General features: G+C 19.6%; 7 protein-coding genes across 7 annotated transcripts; 4 read left to right on the top strand and 3 right to left on the bottom strand.

Moving 5' to 3' along the window:
* Positions 1–87: 87 nt before the first annotated feature.
* On the top strand, positions 88–1,002 carry PRELSG_0915200 (haloacid dehalogenase-like hydrolase, putative; the record flags this gene model as incomplete). Its single annotated transcript, XM_028676583.1, has 1 exon — positions 88–1,002. The coding sequence occupies one exon, from the start codon at positions 88–90 to the stop codon at positions 1,000–1,002; it is 915 nt and encodes a 304-aa protein (XP_028533057.1).
* Positions 1,003–1,774: 772 nt separating this feature from the next.
* PRELSG_0915100 (insulinase, putative) lies at positions 1,775–5,803 on the bottom strand (the record flags this gene model as incomplete). Its single annotated transcript, XM_028676582.1, has 1 exon — positions 1,775–5,803. One exon carries the CDS (start codon positions 5,801–5,803, stop codon positions 1,775–1,777), a length of 4,029 nt encoding a protein of 1,342 aa, XP_028533056.1.
* A 2,064-nt stretch (positions 5,804–7,867) lies between these two features.
* On the top strand, positions 7,868–10,303 carry PRELSG_0915000 (heat shock protein 90, putative; the record flags this gene model as incomplete). The annotated part of the gene is made up of 1 exon (XM_028676581.1): positions 7,868–10,303. One exon carries the CDS (start codon positions 7,868–7,870, stop codon positions 10,301–10,303), a length of 2,436 nt encoding a protein of 811 aa, XP_028533055.1.
* Positions 10,304–11,171: 868 nt separating this feature from the next.
* Positions 11,172–11,926, bottom strand: PRELSG_0914900 (AP-1 complex subunit sigma, putative; the record flags this gene model as incomplete). The annotated part of the gene is made up of 2 exons (XM_028676580.1): positions 11,172–11,457; positions 11,745–11,926. The coding sequence occupies 2 exons, from the start codon at positions 11,924–11,926 to the stop codon at positions 11,172–11,174; spliced, it is 468 nt and encodes a 155-aa protein (XP_028533054.1).
* Positions 11,927–13,923: 1,997 nt separating this feature from the next.
* On the top strand, positions 13,924–14,895 carry PRELSG_0914800 (conserved Plasmodium protein, unknown function; the record flags this gene model as incomplete). The annotated part of the gene is made up of 2 exons (XM_028676578.1): positions 13,924–14,301; positions 14,674–14,895. The coding sequence occupies 2 exons, from the start codon at positions 13,924–13,926 to the stop codon at positions 14,893–14,895; spliced, it is 600 nt and encodes a 199-aa protein (XP_028533053.1).
* Positions 14,896–15,853: 958 nt separating this feature from the next.
* Positions 15,854–19,771, bottom strand: PRELSG_0914700 (conserved Plasmodium protein, unknown function; the record flags this gene model as incomplete). The annotated part of the gene is made up of 1 exon (XM_028676577.1): positions 15,854–19,771. The coding sequence occupies one exon, from the start codon at positions 19,769–19,771 to the stop codon at positions 15,854–15,856; it is 3,918 nt and encodes a 1,305-aa protein (XP_028533052.1).
* A 1,455-nt stretch (positions 19,772–21,226) lies between these two features.
* On the top strand, positions 21,227–23,749 carry MLH (DNA mismatch repair protein MLH, putative; the record flags this gene model as incomplete). Its single annotated transcript, XM_028676576.1, has 1 exon — positions 21,227–23,749. The coding sequence occupies one exon, from the start codon at positions 21,227–21,229 to the stop codon at positions 23,747–23,749; it is 2,523 nt and encodes an 840-aa protein (XP_028533051.1).
* Between the last annotated feature and the right edge of the window lie 711 nt (positions 23,750–24,460).

The raw sequence follows: 24,460 nt of genomic DNA, 5'->3' as shown, positions 1-24,460 counted from the left end.
TCAAAAAACATAAAGTTAAATATATATATATATATATATTTATACATTAGTCATTTGCACTAAAAAGTAATAATAAAAAAAAAAAAAATGAAAAAGGAAAAGAACTGTTATTATATAACTCCGAAAGGGAGGCAAAAATGCTTTAAAAATATTAAATTAATTACATTTGACCTTGATCATACAATATGGAATATAGAGGCTTTATTAAATTATGCAGATAATGAATGCTATAAATATATGAGAAAAAATTATAAGAGATTATATGACTATTTACTGAAAGAATATGAATTATCTATTACAAAATTAGTACAACAATTACTGGAAAAAAATCATGATTTTAGTAAAGATGTAGTTCAAATTTTGACAAGAATAAGAATTGATGCTCTAAAATATTTAGCTAAGCAAACTAATTATGATGAAATAAAGTTCTCTTCAGAAATACAAGAACTGTGGTATAAAAAGAAAAATGATGTTCATTTATTTATTAGTCCAGGAACATTAGAATATTTACGAGAATTAAAAAGTCGAGGATACATTTTAGGTGCAATTACAAATGGAGACTCTGATGTGAATGGAATAAAATTTTTAAATGAAATTTTTACCTTTGTTGTTAGATCGATGGATTATAATTGTGCTAAACCAAGTGTTGAGATATTTAATGTTGCTGAAAATTTACTAAAGGAAAGAAACATTAAATTCAATGTTGAGGAATGGTTACATGTTGGTGATGATGTTTATACTGATGTAATGGGTGCTAAGAATAAAAATATTAATTGCGCTTGGATAACTATATTTAGAGATGGTAGAGAAGTTTCAGAAAATGAATGGTATTCCTATTTGAAATTAAAATTTGAAAAAAATAATGATTCTACACTAACAGAATATGATCCTTATTCAGATGGATTATTCTCCAAATTTAAAAAAAAAGATATAATTTTACCATATGATTATATCGATATTGAAATACGCCATTGCCGTGATTTAGACAAAATATTGCTTTAAATATTTATAATTTTAAAAATATATGACAATTTTTTTTATTTTAATTCCTAATTATATATATATATATATAATATCTTTAACATTAAAATTTGAATTTTTTTTTTTCTTATAAATTTAATATACATTTCTTTTCTTTATGGTATTTTAATATAATTTCTTCTCCCTTTTCATCCAATTAATATATATATATACATATATTTTTCTATTTTAATCTTTATTTTTAAAGAATAAAAGTACTTTAGCTAAAATTTCGTTTTAAAAATTTAAGATATTTGTTAGAATTTATAAATAATTATATAAATATTTTTAATAAAAATTTTATATTTTTCTTTTTATTTTATTTTTTTCATTTGTTTTATATATATTTTTTAAAATTATGGAAAAAAATGTTATAGAAATAATGTTAAATAGAATAATTTTTAGTATAAAAGTATCTTTTAACATTTTATATTTTCTTTAATGTTATATTAATAGAAAATTTAATGGACTCTTAAAATATATGAACTATTATTTCTTTTCTTTTTTTTTCCTTTTTTTTTACTTAATATAAATTATTAATAATTATATATATATATATATATATTTGATATTTATAGAAACCAATATATGGATATATACATATATATTTTTTTTTTATGTTTTATTTCACTTTAGGTTATAATACGGTTTTATTATTATTTTTTTGTCTTTTTTTTAAATTAAAAATTTGTAATTTTAAAAAAAAAAAATAAAATAAAATAAAAAAAAAGGTACAAAAAGTGTTTAAATATTATTAATCTTCCGAATAACCAGGATAACTATCATCATCTGATAGTGCAGAACAGCTAGAACTAGTTAATGAGTCATCAGTATCGTCATCATCGTCATCATCATCATCATCATCATCATCATCATCATCGTAGTTGCCATCGTCTTCTAAATTGTCTATATTATCTATTTCATTTTTATAATCATCTTTATTTTCAAATTCATTGTTTGGGTTATATGCTGATGCTTTTAATGAAGATTCTATATCAAATGTTTTAAAAAAGTGAAATAATTGAGTAACATTTAAATTACACATATCTCCAAATTTGATATCTTTTTTTAAACAACTTGCAATTTCTTCAGTTTTTTCTGAACAGCAAATAATAGATAAGGTGGAGCCTATTAAAGCATTATTTTTGTCAATTCGGAAATTGACCATTCTTGATAAATATTTTTTGCACACATGTAATATATTTTTTGATGTAACATTTTCAATTCTGGACAATAAGGTTTCATAGAAATTTAAGTTCAAATTTTTTAAACTTAAGAAAATTGTTTGAGATGTTCTATCACATACAGTTTCTTGCTTATTGAAAATATTGTAGTAGGCACTACTTTTAGCTATGGAAAGTTCATCTTCTTTCATTTCATTATTACAATAATAATCAAATATTTTTAAAGCTTCTTTTAATGCACTAATAATATCACTTGATCTATATATACATAAACTCAATTCACCTAAAATGCAATTATAATCTAAAGAACATTCATAAGAATATCCTCCTCCTCTAATGCTACTATATAATGGTCCTTCAATCATTGAAAAAAACTCTCTTAATATTAGCAAGTCACAATAATGTTCATGGAAATATCCTGATGGAACTTTTATAGTTAATTTCAAATATGAAACATCAGTACTTTTGATACCACATACAATACCATTATAAGACTTATCATTTATTATATTTGATTTAAAATTTTTATCTTCACTTTCAAATTGTACATCTAAGTATTCTTTTAAACTCTTATGAACACTTGGACCTAATGAAATATATTTATTATTAGCTTTTCTTTCCATATTTTCAAGAATATTAGAAGTATTTACATGGGAATTACTACTTATATTTGAATCTTTATCACATGATTTTATAATATTATTATTATTTATTATATTATCAGTGTAATTATTATTATCATTATTGTTAATTTTATCATCTAAATATTTCGAATTTTGACAATTCATTGTATTTATATCGTTTTGAAAGCAGAAATTTATTGTTGGAGTATTAACAGTATAATTAGAATTTTTATCTACATTAAACCATTTATGATACCATGAGAATATATTTTTTATTTTATGAAAATCAGCATCAATAACTAATGAAATATTTTTTAGATCAAAAAGTAAATTTTTTAATGTATTTAATTTATTAAGTAATTCTTCCAAATTATTTTTATTTTCAATAACTTTTAAAACTAACTCTTGTTGACCAATAGAAACTAATCCTGAATTACTATTCTTCATGTATCTTAATGCATATTCTAAATTAAGAACTAATGTTTTTGGTTTAGTTTTTTTTTGTAACAAATTTTGATAAGCAGATTTTAAAATTATTTCCAATCTTTCTATATTTATATTCATTTTAAATATAGATAAAAACAAAAGATCAAATAATTTTTCGTAGTTTTCTAATAATCCAATAATTTGTATACATAAAATATTACTCAAATTACCTGCTTTAAAACTCTTTGCACTTTCACCTAGTCCATAATTACAGTCATAACTTATAGTATTTCTTATCATTTCTTCAATAAACAATTCGCATTTTACGTTTCTGTTATTAATTTCTATATCTGTTTCAAATAATAAATAACTTAATAAAGGAATATATTTTTTTAAGTCTGAGCTAATTTTGTTTGAATTGATTAATACATTTATTGAAACAAAGTTAGACTGAATATTACTTAACTGAACAGGGAAAATTATGCATTTTAAATCATTTTGTATAGTATGTAAAAGTTGCATATTTTCATTTAATGCGTTCTTATATGCTTCGGAAGAATTTTTGTTGTTATTATTTACATATTCTTCATTTTCTAAACTCTTAAAATTTCTAAAAATAGTAATACCTTCAATTTTAACATTTTTAGGTTTTGCAGATTGTACTACATCCAATGAATTTTTAGGTGGTTTTTTTTCTAGATTTTCCTTGATTTTTTTAATATTTCTTACCATTTTATTTAATTTTTCTGTACCATATTTTTTTTGTTCACTTTCAATTAATTTTTTTTCAAATAGTTCTATCTCCTTAGCTTTTTTAAGACTAGGATAGCACCTTACTTCAGTATAATAATTGTCAATAAAATACGTTTTTAATATTTCTTTCCAATAATTTTCATTTTCATTTAATAAATCTATATATATTTTCTTCAAATTTAGACACTTCTCTAAATCATCAATATTTCTTCCATAAATAAAGTATTTTATGATAAATTCATTTAATAAGTATTGCGGAGATGTTTCTAAATCCCTTAAATGTTGGAGATAAGATCTAATTATTATATTTTTTAGTTTTTCCATATTTAACTGTTTATCGTAAACTTCTTTTAAGCAATTTCTTGTTATATCACCAACTAAATTTATTTTTACTTCATTAATATTATTAGAGAAATCTGTTGTAGTACATTCATTAACATCCTTTACAGTGAGATTGTTATTTATATAATAACCATTATTATTAATATTAATATTATTATTTATATTTTTATCTTTATCATTATTAGTACTAGAAGAATTTATATTTATTTCTTTCTTAATTATATTATTATTATCTTGGAATTTATTTATCGTTTGTTCACTTGTTTCTTGTATATTATTCTGATTTTTTAAATTACTATTTATTTTATTTTTTTCTTTTACTTCATTTTTATGAAATTTGTATTTATAGGGAACATCATATATATCTATAGTAAAATAATTTTCTTTTAAATCTTCAAGAGAAAAATCCAAACCGCTACAATAAGTATCTTTATCTTCTAACAATCTTTTGCTAACAGGTGAGGTAGTTAGATCAGTTAAGTAATTTCCTAGCAAACTGAGAGACAATTTTGTCTTAAATTGGTTCCATTCACATCCTCTCCATCCTAAACTTATTTGCCCATTATTTAAATTATTACATGGGTAGTACTTTTTTATAATTTTAGAATTATTTCTTTTTTCAACATTTTCCTTTTTACTCCAAGGTCTACTCAAACTTTGAATATCCTGTAAAAAAAGTTCTTTGCATAGGTTATAATTATTTCTAACATTTACATTAACTTTTTTTCTTTGATCTGGATTTAAATCTAAATGATATTTTTCAAAATCGTGTATTATATTTAAAATAACATCATTTTCAAAATTTCCAAATATGATTATTGCAAAATTATTTAACTTATAAAATTTTTTAAAATATTCTTTTACTCTATTATTGTTAGTTTTTCTTAAACCATCTAATGTTCCTCCTGTCTCATACTTATATCCACTTTTATCATTAGGATAAAGGTTAGTAATTATTGTTCTTTCAACAATATTTTCACAATTATTTTCTATTGATTTCATTTCAGAATAAACAACTCCATTATGAGTACCATTTTCAAAAATGTGATGAACTTCTGATAAAAACGCATCTTCTTCTAAAGTTGGATTTAAAATAAAATCTAGATAAATAGGTAAGATGTTACAAAAACCTTCTATTCCAAATGTTTCAATTGTATAAGAGGTATGATCAATTGATGTCCAAGCATTTGTTCCTTCTGAAAGGCATTTATATGCTAAGAAGTCTAGTAATCCTTTATAAGGATATTTATAGCTACCTAAAAAAATTAGATGTTCTAAGGTATGAGGTAATCCCTCATCATTTTCTGCTTCAGTTAGTAATGTAAAATAACCATATATCTTAGGACTTTTTATTTTACTTAAAATTATTCTTAACCCAGAATTTAATGAATAATATTCATCAACTGTTAATTCTTGTTCTAATTTAATATGATTTATTCTTATATAATCGTGCATTTTTTTTTTTTTTTAAAAAAAAAAATTAGAAATAATACGAAATTTTAATTAATATATTATAATTACTAAATTTAAAAAAAAACACTTAACAAATATTAAAATTAATTATAGCACATATACAATTAAAAAATTATCATATATATATATATATAAATTAAAAAAATGTCATAATTAATAATATAAATATTATTAAATTACTTTTTTTTAGAAGTATTATACATCTAATTATTTAATTTATATTAGAAATATTATATATATATATATATATATATATATGTGCATATTTATTTTTTTTTTCTTTTTGAAGAGCACTTATTTTTATTAATACTGTAACTAACTTGTTTATTATTTTCATAAACAATTATCACATAAAAGTTAACTATTATTTTTTAATATTACCGTGCATATTAAAAATATTTAATTTTTTTTTATTAAAATTTATAAATTAAAAAAAAAAAATAATTATAAATAAAATTGAGGTCTTAAAATTTATAGTATAACCTAATTAAAAATATGTTTTTTTTTAATAAAAATTTAAATTATTACAGTATTTTAATAAAAGAAAAAAAAATAGTTTTAAATAAATATATTGTGAGAAAAAAACAATCTGCTTCTGTTTAATTACTGAATCTATGAAAAAAAAAAAAAAAAAAAATCACGTACACAATTTATGCATTAAGAAAAAAAAGGAAAAATGTAAGGATAGTTCATAAAGTGCTTGAAAAATAAACGCGCATACACATATTTTACTTATGAGGAAACTACTTAAAGATATTTTTGATAAAAAAAGAAATATAATAATACCTTTATTTTTACTTTTATGTAAATACTTTATTACTTTATAAAATATTCATCTACATAGAATATTAAAAAGGAATCTTTTTACAATGTTATTATTTTTTATTAAAATAGAGAGATAGAATAATAATGTGCATACATCTTTTTTTTCCATTTAAAATTAATATGTATGGTCAATTTATATATTATTTTATTTTTTTTAATAGATTAAATATAAATATAATTTTTTTTAATTATTTTTGTTCTATTTATTATTTTTCAAAGGAGATATCATGAATTTTAATTCCTTTTTATTTTATTGCTTCTTTAAATTATTATGTTAATTTTATTAAAATAAACAAACTCTATTTATATATTTAATATATCTTTTTTATACAAAAATATATATATATGTATAAAATGGACAATATTTAAAAAATTAATAAAATGTTGTGTTATTTTTAAAAAAGAGTATTATTTTAAAAAAAAAATATATCAATTTTTGTTAAAAATTGGTAGAACTAATGCCACTAATTTTTTATGGGAAATTTTTTTTTTTCATTTTATATAAACTTTATTTTTCATATTTTATATATACATATTTTTTTTTTTTTTACAGATTAAAATTATATGCCATAAAAATTAATTTTAATTTATATTTATATATTATAGGATATAAAAAGTTACTTCTTTAAAAATAAAATTTATCAAGTATTTTCACTTCTACAAAATATTTTAATATTTTTTTTTTGTGAATTGTAATTTTGCATTTTATTAAAATAAAAAAAAGAAATAACCGAAAAATTATTTGAAGTAACCACAAAAATATTTAATCGACATAATTTTTTTTTCTCTCATCAAAATTTAAAAAAAATGAAAAATAAAGCAGAAAATTTATTTATATAAATTAGATGGAAAAGGATTATTTTTCTTAAAAATATATTTAAAATTAAATGTTTTTTTTTTTCTTTCTTTTTTATTTTATATAAATATTTTAAAACAAGCATAATTTTAAATATAAATTATATTCTTTTTTTTTTTGAAAGAAGAAAAACAATATATGAATAATAACTGCTTTTGAAAATATATATATTCCATTTTAAAATAAATAAAATTTTTACATTGGTATCAAATTAATTAATTATACCATTTTATCCTACATATTAATTTATTTTTTTTTTTCTCCAAATTTATATGAAAATATATTTTATATAAAAAAATATATCAAATAAAGTTTATTATTCTAAATAATTGAATAAAATATATATATATCAAGAAATTGTAAGAATGAGTTTATCAAAATTTACAAAAAGTTCATTACAATTGAGCAGAATATGCTCAAAATTAGATAAGCAAGCAAAAAATCAAATAATATGGAATGGATTAAGAAATATAAGTAATTTAAATATACAGAAATTGAATAAAAACATAAATGATTCTATTGGAAAAAAAAATTTTAGTACGAGTGAAAACTATGAATTTAAAGCAGAAACAAAAAAGTTATTGCAAATAGTTGCTCATTCATTATATACAGATAAAGAAGTATTTATAAGAGAATTAATAAGTAATGCTTCTGATGCTATTGAAAAATTGAGATTTATTCAATGTGCTTCTGTTAAAAGTTCAGATACAACTGAAGAGAAAAATATTCCTTTTTATATAAAAGTTTCAACTGATGAAAAAGAAAAATTATTTATTATTGAAGATAGTGGAATTGGTATGAATAAGGAAGAAGTTATTGAAAACTTAGGTACAATAGCTAAAAGTGGATCATTAAATTTTTTGAATTCTTTAAAAGAAAAAAATTTTTCTGAACAAAGCCAGCTTAATCAGGAGAAAGCAGGGGATATTATTGGCCAATTTGGTGTTGGTTTTTATAGTTCTTTTGTTGTTTCTGATAAAGTAGAAGTATATACTCGTTCTTATGATAATGAAAAAGGATATTATTGGAAATCAGATGGTAATGGAATGTTTACTTTAAAAGAAGTGGACAATCTACAAAGGGGAACAAAAATTGTATGTCATCTTAAAGAAAGCTGTAAAGAATTTTCTGACATTAATAAAGTTCAACAAATAGTAGAAAAGTTTTCTTCATTTATTAACTTCCCTGTGTACATAGTAAATAAAAAAAAAGTAGAAAATAAAGAATTAAAAGAAGAAAACGAAAAAAAATTAGATGATAAAAAAAAAGAGGAAACAAAAATTGAAAGCTCCATTAATGGAAATGAATCAGAAACTATTAAGAAAAATATCAGTGAGGATAGTTCCGTAGTTAGAGAAGAAACAGAAGAAATATTAATAAATAATCAAAAACCCTTATGGTGTAAAGATGATGTATCAGAAGAAGAACATATAAGTTTTTTCAAATTTTTAAACAAAAAAAAATCATATGATGACAATAAAAGTTACATATATAAATTATTATATAAAACTGATGCACCCATGTCTATTAAAAGTGTTTTTTATATACCTGAAGAAGCACCATCAAGACTTTTTCAACAAAATAACGAAATAGAGATTTCTTTATATTGCAAAAAAGTATTAGTAAAAAAAAATGCTGATAATATTATACCTAAATGGCTTTATTTTGTTAAGGGAGTAATTGATTGTGAAGATATGCCCTTAAATATAAGCAGAGAAAATATGCAAGATAGTACTTTAATGGATAAGCTATCAAGAGTAATTGTTACAAAAATTTTAAAAACATTAGAAAAAGAAGCAGATACAGATGAACAAAAATATTTAAATTTTTATAAAAATTATAATTATAATTTAAAAGAAGGAGTTTTGGAAGATTCTACAAAAAATCAATATAAGAACATTTTGATGAATTTATTGCGATTTTATTCCATAAATGAAAATAAATATATATCATTAAAAGAATATATAAAAAAATTTAAAAACAACCAAAAAAATATATATTATTTTTCAGCAAATGATAAAAATGTGGCTTTATCTTCCCCATATATGGAACCATTTAAAAAAAAAAATATAGATGTTTTATTATTATTTGAAGAAATTGATGAATTTGTGTTAATGAATTTACAATCTTATAATGGCTCTAAATTTGTTTCTATTGATTCTTCCCAGAATGAAGACTTTGATGATGCTGTATTAAGTGCTAATAAAAATGATAAAGAAAGTAAACAACAGAAAACAAATGTTTTTAATGAAGAGCAGAAAAAAGAATTAGAAAAATATTTTAAGGAAGTATTGGGAAGCAAATGTTCTGATGTGAAGTTTTCTGATAGATTAACCTCTTCACCAGCTGTAGTTACAGGATTTTTATCTCCAACTTTAAGAAAAGTTATGAAAGCAACAATGAAAAATGCAGAATTTCAAGATAATATGTTACAAAATTTACCTGCTACATTAGAATTAAATCCATCTCACACTATTGTTACATCCATTTATCATTTAAAAAATACTAATCAAGAGGTAGCTAAATTATTAGTTCAACAACTTTATGATAATGCTTGTATTGCAGCAGGAATTTTAGAAGATCCTAGATCACTTTTAAGTAAATTAAATGAATTATTATTATTAACAGCTAGATATGCATATCATTATGAAAGAAAAAGCTTAGAAGAAGAAAGCAATGCAGAAAATTCTGATACCAGAAAAATAAATGTTAACAATGAAGACAGTGGTGAAGTGCCAATTGAAAATAATAACGAGGATGGTAAAGATAAAAGGGAAAGTGTTGAAATGAAAGAAACATAATCATCATAAATCTAATAAATAGAAAAAATTATGTATCCATAAAGAAGAGTAATTTATAATTTCAATTTATAATTTTTAATATTTTTAGTTTTATTATATGTTTTTATTTTCAGTAATATATGAATATACATCAAGCTATAATTATATTTTGTTCTTTTAAATTTTAGGAAATACTTATTGAAATTCTTATTATATTTTATTTTATTTCTTTTTTCTCTTTAACCTTACAAATTTTTAATTATTTAAAATTTAGTTGTATTTTATTTTCAATTTTATAATATTATATAAAATATTAATTATATGAAATGCTTTTAATTATATAAAGATTATTATATACTTTTTTTTTTTTTTTAATGCTTTTTTTGCAAAATGTATGGAAGGCATTAGTAATTAAAAGAGATATTTAATAATTATTAATATATATATTATACGAATTTTTAAATCGAAAATATCTTTGCGTTTTATTTATCATTTTTATGTATATTTTAGCTATAATTATTTCTTTAATGAACATTTTTAATAAACATTTTTTAAATTAAAAATACATAGAAAAAAATGTTAGGATTTTTTTTTCCACATTAACTTACACAAAAAATTAAAATAAAAACATATGAATATAAAAATAAATATATAATTAAAGAAAATAAAACTTTTAATAATATTTTTAAAATGTTACTAAAAAGATGTAAAATAAAAAGAAAAAAATTATTTAAGAAAGGTTCATATGATTATTAACACAAAAAAAAAAAAAAAAATTTATATATACAAAATACAAAATTTATATGCATAAAAAAAAAATTGAAAATATAATGAAATTTCTAAAATGGTATAAGGTATCTATATATATATATTCCTATTTTTATGATATTTAGATTATTGCCCCTAATTTTTTGCTACTTTTATTGTCCTCCATTAAGGCATCTTGTGCTGCTACTACTCTAAGAACTGTTTTTTTGCTACTCTCTTGTAGCTCACCTGTTACTAAAATTTCATCTAACAAATAATATGCTTTATGAAAATTAAATATTAAATCTAATTCACACACATTTCCGAAATATTTATCTAATATTTCAACATAATGATGTATTATTTCTAAAGTTATTAATTCGTTATCATTTTTATCTATGCAAGCTATGAAAAACAAACTAGCATACCTAAACAAAAAATATTATATAAATATGTTAATAAAATTATTAATTTACATTAAATATTAGCAATATGATTCTTTCTTTATATAAAGAATTGCTTAAAAAACAAATATAATTAAGAACTAACTTTAATATATATTATTTTATATATTATGTGTATATATATATACAAAAAACTTTATTAACATATTTATGCAGTAATAATACAGTTTTCTTTACATATAATTCTATAAAATTTTAAGAAAATTAAAAAAAATAAAATAAAATAATTTCATTAATATATTTGCAAAAACCTTTTAAATACAAGTTTATATTCTCTCCATTCTACAAAATTACATAATTTGGGTGTTCTATTCAATGTTATTTGAGAAGTTTCTCTTATTATTTTCGCTTTTTCTTTTTGAGATAAAGGTATATACCATTTTGCAAGTCTTGTTTTGCCTTGACGGCTTATAAGTAAAACAAAATGTATCATAATTTGAATAAAAAAAAAATAAAAAGAAAATAAAAAAGAAGATAAAAGAAAAAGGAAAAAGGAAAAAAAATAATTGAAAAAAGGAAAAATAAAAATAAAAGTGAAAAAGAAAAGGAAAAAGAAAAAAAGAAATGATATTTTTTTTTATCTCATAAAATTTTTGTACCCTTTAAAAATCTAAAAAAAAAAAACAGTAGCACGATAATAATAAAAATATATGCATAAATTTTTTTAAATTATTAGAACGTGCATTATTACTTATTTTTTTCTAATCCTTAATATATAAAAAATTTAATAAAATTTTTTCATTTAATACTTATTTTAATTTAATTTGTCTATAAGATAAAAAAAATTTAGTATAATTAATAAAAAATTATTCAAAATTTAATTTTAAAAAATAATACAATAATTAAAAATTCATAAAAAAAACAATAGCATATACAAATATTTTTGTATTAATAACTGAATGTTATTATTATTAAATTAAACAACATATAATAAAAATATATATATATAATCTAACATAAAAAAAAAGAATTTTACAACCAAAAAATAATTTTAAAATAGAGATACTAGTTCAATAAAAAAAAAAATAATAAAATATTTAAGAGAATAACTTTGAAATATATGTGTATGCAGCATATTATATATATAGAAATTTTATATAGAAGAGAGAAAATTATTTTAAGAAATATCAAGCTACCATTTTTAATAAATTTTTTTTTTTATTTCTTCAGATTTTATCTTTTTATATTTAGGATAATATAATAAAATACAGTTTAAAATCAATAAAATGTTTAAAATTATATTTTATTACATATTAAAGAAAGAAAAAAAAATTATTCATTATTATAAGAAAAGACTCCATATTAACAATTTATTAAAGTTGAAATAGTCACATGTTCTAGTTAAATATAATTTATCGATTTAACTTCTATTATTTAACTAAGAAAAAGAACTAATGTAAATATTTCCTTCACTAATTCATAAAACTATTAATAATGAAATTTTTTTAGTAGGGTACATAATTAATCTCTTTACTGAAATAAATTAAGATATATATTTCAACTAGAAAGGTTTTCTATAAAAAGTAAAATAACTATTCAAATAAAATTTATATATTGTATAAATAATAAAAAAATTAAAAAAAGGGCACTTTTCTAACAATTTAACCATACTAATTTTATTTCATAAATGGAATATATATATTTTTTATAGCATATATAATTTAAAATAGTTAATCACTTTTTAATGTAACTAATCAACTCATTATATATATACATATATATAATATTTTTAAAAGGGAAAATTAATAATTAAATTAAAAATTAAGGCATTATCAATATTAGAATTGAGATAAAATCGTCCATATATTTTTTTTTTTTAGTTGTTAATTTAATTAATTCTTATTAAACAGTTATACACTTTTAAATATAAATAGAAAAAAAATAAAAAAAAAATATTAAAAAGATAATTTTAATTTTAGGTATTAATTATAGTAAGTCTTATTTTTCTTTATTAAAAAATTACAAACATAAGAACTTTTAACAATTAGATCAATTTAATCTTTTATTTTTATCAAATTTCTTTGAATGCATTTTTTTTTTTTTGACAAATTGCATCATAATAACCGAATTCAGAATTCTTATATCTTATTACGATCACTTATTTTATATATTTTATTTTTAATTACACTTATATTTTTTCTAGTAATTTTTTAGTGTTATATTTTTTTACTTCATTGATTTTACATACATAAAATAAAAGAGAAAAAATTGTTTTAAATCAATACTGTATTTTTAGTAAAATTCATTTATGGAAAGGGGGGGGAAAAAAAAAAATACATTTAAATATATATATAAGTTATAAATAAAAATTAAGTAAATACACATATATGAGTATCACATAAAATTATAATAATTTAAAAAAAAAAAATTAAAAATTATAAATTATATTGATGTAAAAATCTTGAAAAATATTTTTTACATTAACTGAAAATGGAAAACTTTAAGATGCCATCTACTTATGTGTATCCTAATGATATGTGTGAATTGATAAAAACACTGATAAATGTAATAGAAAATAAAGCAAAAGTAGACATTGATAAAAAAAAAATATGGGATATAATAAATAATATATACGATCAATGGATAAAAGTAGCAGAAGCAGAAACAGAAAAAGATGAAAAAGAATATTACAAATTAATTTCGTTTTTAACATTAATTTTATCAACAAATTGGTTTAATGAGGAACAAGAAGAAATAGAATACATTGTTAATGAAATTTATTACAGAAATATGGGAATAACTCAATCATTTTCAGAAGAAGAAGTTACAAAAGCTATTGAAAATTCATTAGGAGCTGAAATAAAAAAGGTATCTATATATATAATTTACGTGTAAATAATACGTAAAATTAAAAATCATATATGTACAATTAAATGTGTTTTATTGAATAAAACACATATATGTACAAGTATTCTTCATTAAAGAATAAAAAGAAAAGAAAGACTAATTAATACATATTTATTTGTAAATGTATAAAGAATAATGAAAAAAGTGAAGGAATATATTTACATAGAATTATATATTGTGTAAAAATTTAAATAATAAAAATGGAATGAACATTGAGAGTATTTTTATCTTTAAAATATATTTTTTGTTATATTAATAAAAAAATAACTTAAATTTATAAACATATATATTCATATGCATATGTTATCTATATATATTTTTTTTTCTGATCAGTGTATAATTAATAAAAATGATTTAGTAATAGAATTTATAAAAGGTAATTATGGTGAGGGAATTTTTGATGGAAAAATTGTATTAGATATAAACGAAGGTTTGTTTTTGCACACAGAAAAAGAAATTTTGCAATATACAGGTAAATTACCTGTAGATTCATATGAAATTGAACTAGCCATTAATTCATGTGATTGGATTAAATATGAGGAAAAAAAACAATAATTATATTTTTTATTTATTAATGTTTTTTTTTTTTTTTTTACCTTTTGAAAATTTTTCTTATATAAATATTTTAATATTTTTTATTTTTTGTTATCCTCCTTTTCTTGTTTTATTCTTCTATTTTTCTTTTTTTTTTGTTTAAATATCTCATGAAAAAAATAGAATTAAATAAACTTGTAGCATATTTTTTTATTCAGATAATATTCATTATTAATAAGATATAACCTTAATAGCTAATAATTTCAATTTTACAAATATATTTTTCTCTTCATAATGCAAATTTTCCTTTTACTTTCAAATTACATTATCTCTTAATTATTTCTTACATAATATTATAAATACAAAAATAAATATATTTTAAAAAAGTATTGAAATAGCATATTTAGTGTACTTTTAAAGAATACAAATTCTACATAAAAAAAAAAATGTTTATAAGAAAAAATAACTAATAAAACAAATACTTAAACATACTGCTACACAAAAAAAAAGAAGAAAATATATACACATATATATATTAACATGAAAATATAATTTAGTGAATAAAAACCTAGCATAGGAAAAATAAATAATTTAATAAAAAAATATCAAGTTATATAAAATGCATATATATTCATATAGATATATATTTATTAAGAATCTCCAAAAATTCCTTGAATCCACTTATGTGGGTCAATATTTTCTAGATTAATCATTTCATTTGATTTTGTCAAATCCCCATTACTTAATGAACCAGATTTTGAATTAAAATCAACATAATTCTTTATATTTTTATTTATTACGATTTTTTTTGAATCCTTTAATGGTGTACAGTTTCTCTGATTACTAATACTTTTTTGTTTTATTTTTAAATAATTACCACCTCCTGAACCATTGTTTTTTCTTAGGAAATTTTTTGCATTAGGAACTTCTATAAATTATAAAAAAAATTAAAAAAAAAAATTTTTAAATTATTTGTAAATCATAAATTAAAATATATAATATTTTTAAGCTTAGATATATAAAAAAAAAAAAAAAAAAACCTAATTCTTTTAATATTTAGAAATCCATATATTTTATTATACATTTTCATATAATAAAATTGTTCATTTATTTTTTTATCTTTACTTTTACGAATTATATCATTTATTTTATTTTCTGATGTTTTAATTTCATTCATTTCTGTATTACTAAAATTTCCTTTTGTTTCATCTAATATGCTTATGCTTTTTTGGTTACTTATTGCTTCTCCCGCAGATTTCTCATTTTTTCCAAGGTTCTCGTGATTTTTATTTAAATCTTGAAAAGTAAAATGATCAAAATTATCAATTTTTTTATTTTCATCCTTATTGAAGCTTGGAATTATTGTTTTTTCATTAGTTCCTTTTAAATTAACTTTTATTCTAAGTAAGTTATCTGTTTTGTTATATATATATTTTTTTTCATATGTCATTAAATGATCATTTAATGTTTCATTATTGTTAAGAATTTGGCTTTTTAAGTTTTTTTCTTTTTTTTCATTTCCTCCCTCAATAGTACAGTCTTCATCTTTGGACATTACTGCTTTATAAGAAAAATTATCATTCAAATTATTTAACTTAACTGTATCTATTAGATTATTCCCATACGTTCTTAAATTAAAATTTTCTGTTTCTACTATATCTTTATGTGAAATATTATAAAAATTAGAAAGTTTGTTAGATATGCAATCAGCTCCTTTCTCTGAGATCATTTTATCTGTTATATGATATTTCTCCCCTGAATTATAATTATTTTTTAAAGTATTTTTCATATTGTATGAAATTTTTATATCATTTAGCTTTTTTTGATAATTCCCTTTTTCACTATCTTTTTGTTCATTTAACTCCCAATTTTCTCTTTTTTCATTATCAACATTTTCTACTTCTGTTTTTAAATCATTTTTATTAATATTAAAATATTTTTCTTTATTTTTTTCTTTCAGTATGTTTTCATTCTTTTTAATAACTGCTTTATAAGGAGCAATACTTTTTGATAGCATGTTCAATTTTTGTAGTCTATTTTTATAAGAAAATGATCTTAACCTTTTTTCACTATTATTACTTAATGAACTATTGTAAATTTCCTTGTTAATTGGATGTGATGTATGACTATTAAAACTTATATTTTTTTTTTTATTTAAAATATTCTTATTACTACTCTTTAAATTTCCTAATATAACAAAATTTTCATTTAAATGAATTTTTGATAATGCTTTTTTATTTTCAAATTCTTTTTTTTTTTTTTCTTTTAAATAATCATTTTTTTCTTCTTTAAAAGAAGAAAGATTAAGATTTTCATTAAAATTAACAAATCGTTGTGCATCCTTTTCCTGATTTCTAAAATTTTCATTGTATGTTGGTTGACTATATTTTCTTTTTTTAGGATCCAATTTATTTTTTATTTGATTTGACTGAGCAATAGGAGAATAATAGTTTATATTACTAAAACCTTTTGTGTATAATTTTTGATTATTATCTAAAAAATAATTTTTCATATTATTTATATTTTTATTGTAATTACCTTTGTAGTATCTATATTTGTTTAAGAATAAAACATTTTCTTTTTCTGTATCATTATAACAAATGTTTCTCAAACTATTAAATTTTCCTCTTGTTCTTTCTTTTAACATGTCGTTATTTTGTAAAAAGCTCCAAAAGGTGTCCTGAAATTTTTTTTTTTCATTTAACTCTTTTTCTTTGCTTATATATAATTTTTTTAATAAAAGATTGTTTATAATTTTAGATTTTTCATATTCATCTTCGCTTTTGCTTTCTTCACTTATTGTGCTTTCTTCGCTTTCTTTTATTTTTTGAAAATTTTTATCAAGTTTGTATAATTTTTTTTTATTTCTTGATTCTCTTCTACTTTTTAAAAGGGAAGGGAAGTTTTTATTTATCAAAAGAGGTAAGAATCTTTTATTTAATGATGTATTTTTTAATTGATTATTCATGGGAAAAATGAAATTCTTATATGCATATTTTAAATTGTTATGATATAAATCTATATGATTTTCAGGAGGATGAACATTCATATTATTTTGTATCATAGGGATGTAATGTGGTATGCATGTAATTTCTGAATGATTCGATGTTGAGGGAATTAATTTTTTAAGAAAACAATTTTTCTTAAGAATTTCCTTGCTATTCCAATTTTTCTTATTTTTATCTATATTTAGAATATTCATATTTAGCATATTTCCTACTTTTAAATCATTTGAGACAACATTCTCAATGAAAGGAGTTTTATGAAAAGTTGAACTTTTGTTATTAATCATATTTACAAAATTATATGGTACACCAAAATTCATGCACTCACTGTAATGTGCTATATGCTCTTTTATATCCAATTTTTTTTTATTTTTTTTATCATCATCATCCTCCTCACTTTTATATGCATTATTTTTTTTCAAATCATTGGAGTAACTATCATTACTGTTTCTCCCACTATCACTATCATCATCACTATCACTGCAGTTATCATCAATACTAACATCACTTTTATCTGACTGTTTTGTCATATTATAAGAAATTTTATATTTCAAATTCCCACTTTTTTCCTTTTCGTCATTTAATAATTCTTGTTTTATTTTTTCATTATTATCATTTTTAAATTCGTTATTATTATTATTATCTTTTTCAGATGTATGAATGTTTTTTGCTTTATTACTTTGTATATCACTTTTTTTTTTATATAAAATATTGTAAACATTTTCTACATCTGAGTCAATAACATTAATTGTTGATTTTTTTAATTCTTCTTCGTTAGTTTGCACTTCAACATCCTTTAAGGGTTTTTTTTTTATTTGGAATATATTTTTATTATCTTTAACTTCTTTATTGTTTTTGAAGTCATATGTTTTTACGGTGGCTGTGTTATTGGAAGTATCTATGAGAGAAATCAAGAGTTCTTTTTCTTTTTTTGTTGAAATTTTTTCTTCCTCATTTACTTCTTTATTTAGAAGATTTTTTTTTCTTGGAGTAGTTGAATGCATAATAGAACTATCTCTTTCACTTTTTTCAACAATAGGCATTTTTTGTTTTTTTAAAAAATTTAGAGTATTTAATTCATTATTAATATGATTATTATTATTTGTAACATATCTATTTTTGTAGCAATTTAAAATAACATTAGATGCTTCATTTGGTTTTGAGATTAACAGTTTATGACTTAATTCATTGGGTCCTTCAATTTGAATAAGATTTTTTTTTTCTAGCTCAAAATAATCATACATTTTATTTCTCATTAATGTATTATTAATTAAATCATCTCTCAAATAATTAGACAACTTTTTTTTATCATTTACTTCTCCTAAGAATTCATTTTTATTAAAATTTTCTATGTCATTTATTTTCTCTTTATTTTCTCCTTCTTTTTCTCTTATATTATTTAATTCAGGATATAAAACATAAAGAGGAGAGTTTTTTAAAATAGATGGAATTTTCATATTAGCGTTTTCTTCAAACTTAATAGAATTCACAACATTGGTTAAATTATTTCCCCTAAAATTATTTTGAAGATTATTTACAGCACTGTTGCAGGTTTTATTACTCATCATAATTTTGTCATAAAACATACCATTTGAAAATTCCTTATTTAGTACATGATTATTTGATGAATGATTATATATTACATCTTTATTATTTATTGAACAATTTTCATTTAGTGTATCATTTGTATTTATTAAATCGTATATATTTATTATTTTTTCTTTATTAAAAGTATGATTAACATAATTTTTTTTATCATTTCCTTCAAATAAACTATTTTTCAGAAGGTTACTAGAAGTCTTTAGAATATCTGAAGAATATAGTAAGTTTTCTTTTATACTAGTAGATGATCTATTTCTTGTTATTTCAAATTTATTTTTTGCTTCCCCCATTTTGTATTTTTCTTATTTATACAACTCAAAAATTCATTACATCATTATCATGAATTTAAAAATCTTATTTCTTATAAAATAGACTTTATATTTTTCATAGGACAAATATTTAAGATGAATATATTTGTTTTAAAAATATATCTCTTTTATTAATAAAAGAATAAAATAAATAATCAAAAATTTAACTATATATATACATGTTTTAAAATACAAACAAAAAAAATTCAGCGGATGAAATTTTTTAGGTGTAAAACTTTTTCTGAGAAGTTTATTAAAATTTTCACACAAAAAAAAAAAAAAAAAAAGTTAAAATATTCTTTTAAAAATTCCTGAACTTAAAAAAAAAAAAAAAAAGAAGAAAGATGAATGTATATTCTTCAAGAAATAAAACAAGAATAATTATGTTTTACAAATAATAAAAATATAATATATTGCAAGAGTTACAGTTTTCTCTGATGCAATATATTTCCAAAAACTAAAAAAAAAATTAAAAAATAAAAATAAAATAAAATAAAGTAAAATAAATGAAAAGAAAATAATAAAGAATATCTCTTTAAAAGCACAAAAAAAAATATAAAAAAAAAAATATACATGTATATATTTCTTCATATGGAAAAAAAAAACATTATTTAATTTTTTAAATATCTGTATCCTTTTTTAATATAAATATAGATATATATTTATTTATTTTAGAAAAAAATATATAAAATAAAATCAAGAAAAAAAAATGTAAAGCATACAATTTTTTTTTGAATCTTTAAAAGATATAACTTTTTATAATATCAACAATATTTTATAAATAAAAGGGAAACATACATATTTTCTTTTACTTCGAAGAAAAAGAAAAATAAGATAGAATATTATTTATAATATAGAAAAATGAAGATAAAATTCATTTATGTATTTAGTATTTTATCATTTTAAATAAAAACAATATAATAAGTATCTAAAAAGAAAGTCTCTTTTCTTTTGTCTATTTAAAAAATGAAATGACATACTTTATCAAAAAATAATATATATAGTACATTTATATACACATTTTTTTATTGAAATGTAAAAAAAAAAAAAAAATAAAAATAACTATTCAAGCTTACCAAAACAGTTAATGTGGATGATAATATATGAAAAATGTTTTAAAGTTTTTAAAATTACAATATAATAATTATCTTAAAATTAATCAAATAGAAAACATCTTAATATAAAAAATTATAAAGATAATAAAAAAATCTGAAATAATATTAAAACATGACCAATAAAATATCATATTTTTTATTTTTCGGAAATTATATACTTTGTTAGATAAATATACTTTTTTATAAATATTTTAAGAAAGTTTTTTTTTTTATTATTTTTTTACATTTATAACGAGAAATATAATTTAGATGAATAAAAAACTTTGCATAAAATTTTAATATATAAATATTTTACCTTAAAAGTGTACAATGTATACTTAAGATGAATAATAATAATTCAAGTGATGAAAGAAGAATAATTAAACTTTCTGATGAAGATATAAATAGAATAGCAGCAGGAGAAGTTATAATTAGACCTTGTAATGCTTTAAAAGAATTGATTGAAAATAGTCTTGATGCTAATTCAACTAATATAAGTGTTCATTTAAATAAAGGAGGATTGAAATCATTACAAATAATTGATGATGGGGATGGTATACATAAAGATGATTTACAAATTGTTTGTGAAAGATTCACAACAAGTAAAATAACAAATCATAAAGATATACGAACTATTAAAACATTTGGTTTTAGAGGAGAGGCATTAGCTTCTATATCTCATGTTTCTTATTTAACTATTACTACAAAAAAAAAAAATTCTCCTTTCTGTTATACATGTACTTATAAAGATGGAAAACCAGCACAGAAAGAGCCAACTGTCTGTTCAGGTAAAGATGGAACAATAATAAGATTTGATGATTTATTTTATAATATGCCAGCAAGACTAAAAACAATGAATCATAATGAAGAATATAACAAATGTTTAGAAGTTTTACAAAAATATGCAATTCACTATCCAAATGTTTCTTTTACTTGTAAGAAATGGCTTAGTAATACAGTCGATTTAAATACACATAATTTTGGCAAGGGTATAGGAGGTCTAGGAGGAATTTATGTTATAAAAAAGAAGAGAAAAGAATCATTTGATGACATTTTTAAAAGTGAAGATAGAAATGATCAAAATGAAAAGATAAAGAAAAATGAAGAATTTAGTAAAGATAATGAAAGCAACAATATTGAATATTACTCTGAATTTGAAAAAAAAATATTAGAAGAAGAAAAGAATGTAGATGATAATTATGAAAAATATCTGAATAATGTAAAGTTAGTAATACAAAAAATATATGGCAGAAATATTTCTAAAGAATTAAGTTGCATATTTATAAAAGAAAAAATTCCTACCTTTTTTAAATGCTTTGGATTAATAAGTAATCCTACTTATAATGGAAAAAAAGGATCCTATATTTTTTTTATAAATGATAGATTAATTGAATCTAATATAATAAAAAAATATTGTGAAAACCAGTATTCTAATTTTTTAGCAAAAGGGAATTATCCTTGGGTATATTTATCTTTAAGGTTAAAGTATGACATTGTTGATATTAATGTTCATCCTACAAAAAAAGAAGTTCATTTTTTATATCAAGAAGAAATAGCAATGCTAATATCAAAAAAAATTGAACAATTTTTAAAAAATTTTCATAATATGAGGAGTTTTAATGCTTCGTCTTCTAATTTAATACAAACAAAATTTGAAGTAAATTCATTAAAATTAGAAGTAAAAAAAGAAGAAAATGATACTATATTAATAAATGATAATAAAAATATAAAAAAGCAAACAGATACCAAGAGGGTAAGAACAGATCACAAACAAATAACTCTAACTAATTATTTTGTAAAGAAAACAGAAAATAAGGATGATAAATCTCTAATATTATTTGAAGATAATGAATATGAAATATTAAAATTAGAAGCTCCTAAGGCTGCTTTATTTAATGCAAATAAAGAAAAACATGTTAGTAATTTAACTTACAATAGAAAATACCGCTCTGATAGTGATGAAGTCTCTAGCATTAAAAAATTGAAGAAAATATGTGAAGAAAAAGAAAAAAAAGAGTTAACAGAATGTTTAAAAAAATCCATTTATGTAGGACCTGTAGATAGTATGCATAGTTTAATTCAATATCAAGAAAAATTATTACTAATTAAAATGCCATTAATAATAAAAGAAATTACCTATCAATCTATTTTAAATAGGATAGGAAAACTGCCTCCTTTTAAATTTGATCCACCTATTCCTTTATACGATCTTCTAATTGTTGCTATTAATGATTCTTATTCCGGTTACTTTGAAAATCCATATTATGCTAGCAAAAGTGCTGAAAGGATATGTAATGAATTAGAAGAAAAAATTTGTCTATATGAAGAAATGTATGCTGATTATTTTTCTCTTATTATTGAAGAGGGATGTATAGTAACTTTTCCTGCTTGCTGCGGAGAATACTTTCCTGGTCAAGAATTTTTACCTTTGTTATTTTTAAGGTTAGCTAGCCAAATTGATTATGAAAAGGAGATTAATTGTATAAATGGAATATGTTATTTAATAGCTGATTTTTATTCTAAAATTACTTTATTAGATGACCAGGAGTGGACATTTCAAGATGATTTAATGATGATAAAAGAAAACGAAATGAAAATGCTACAAAATAAAATGAACGGAAAAATGGAAAGACAAGCAGAAAAAGAAAATATCGATTTTGATAACATATTAGGAGATGAACTGGTTATTGATATTAATAAGCATTTATCGGTATCTAAAAATATTAACTTAGTTTTTGAAAAATATTTTTTTCCTATGATTCAACTAAATAATATAATGAAAATTCCTAACACTTTTGCAAATAATGGATATATAATTGAATTGACTTCGTTAAATCAATTATATAAAATTTTTGAAAGATGTTAAAATATAAAATAAAATAAGGTAAAAATGCATATAGAAAAAGAAGTAAAAGAAAAAGAAATTAATAAAAAAAAAGATCAACACATCAAGTAATGCAATAAAAAAAAATTAAGTAATTAAGAAAAAAAATTTAAATAATTAAAAAAAAATAGAGACGATAAAAACTTCATAAGTAAAAATATGTATATATATTTAAGGTTCTATAAAAATTATGCTAAAAAAAGTTTAAAAGTTTTTTATAGAAAAATAAAAAATATATTCATTTTATTTTATTTTTTTTAATTCACAGAATAAAGAAAAAAAAACCTTGATTTTTCATTATTTTTAATGTTTTTATTTTCATTTTTTTTTTTTTAAATTTTAAGACAGTTATAATTAATTTGACATTTTTTTTTTTTTAGAATTCTTATATATTCTTACTTTTTTTAAAAAAATAAGGAATATCTTAAATTGTTTTGTATTTAAGGTTTGCCGTTCTAATAAAAAGAAAAACAAATCTTGTTTTAGACTACATCTTAAATTATACTTAACAATTTTTATGACAAAACTATAATTAAGTTAATTAGATTCATTAATATTAAAATATAAATCATGTGAACTAAATAAGCCGATCATTAGTTTCATAAAATTTTTAGTTAAATTTCCTTATTTTTATTTTTTCTTATTATATCACATAATATAAAATATTTTTTCAATATGGAGTAATTTTTTAGG

Source organism: Plasmodium relictum (assembly GCF_900005765.1).
Source record: "Plasmodium relictum strain SGS1 genome assembly, chromosome: 9".
In the NCBI taxonomy this organism is placed as follows: Eukaryota; Apicomplexa; class Aconoidasida; order Haemosporida; family Plasmodiidae; genus Plasmodium; species Plasmodium relictum.
Note: the sequence above shows the minus strand (reverse complement) of the source record. Positions and strands in the feature narration are given on the sequence as shown.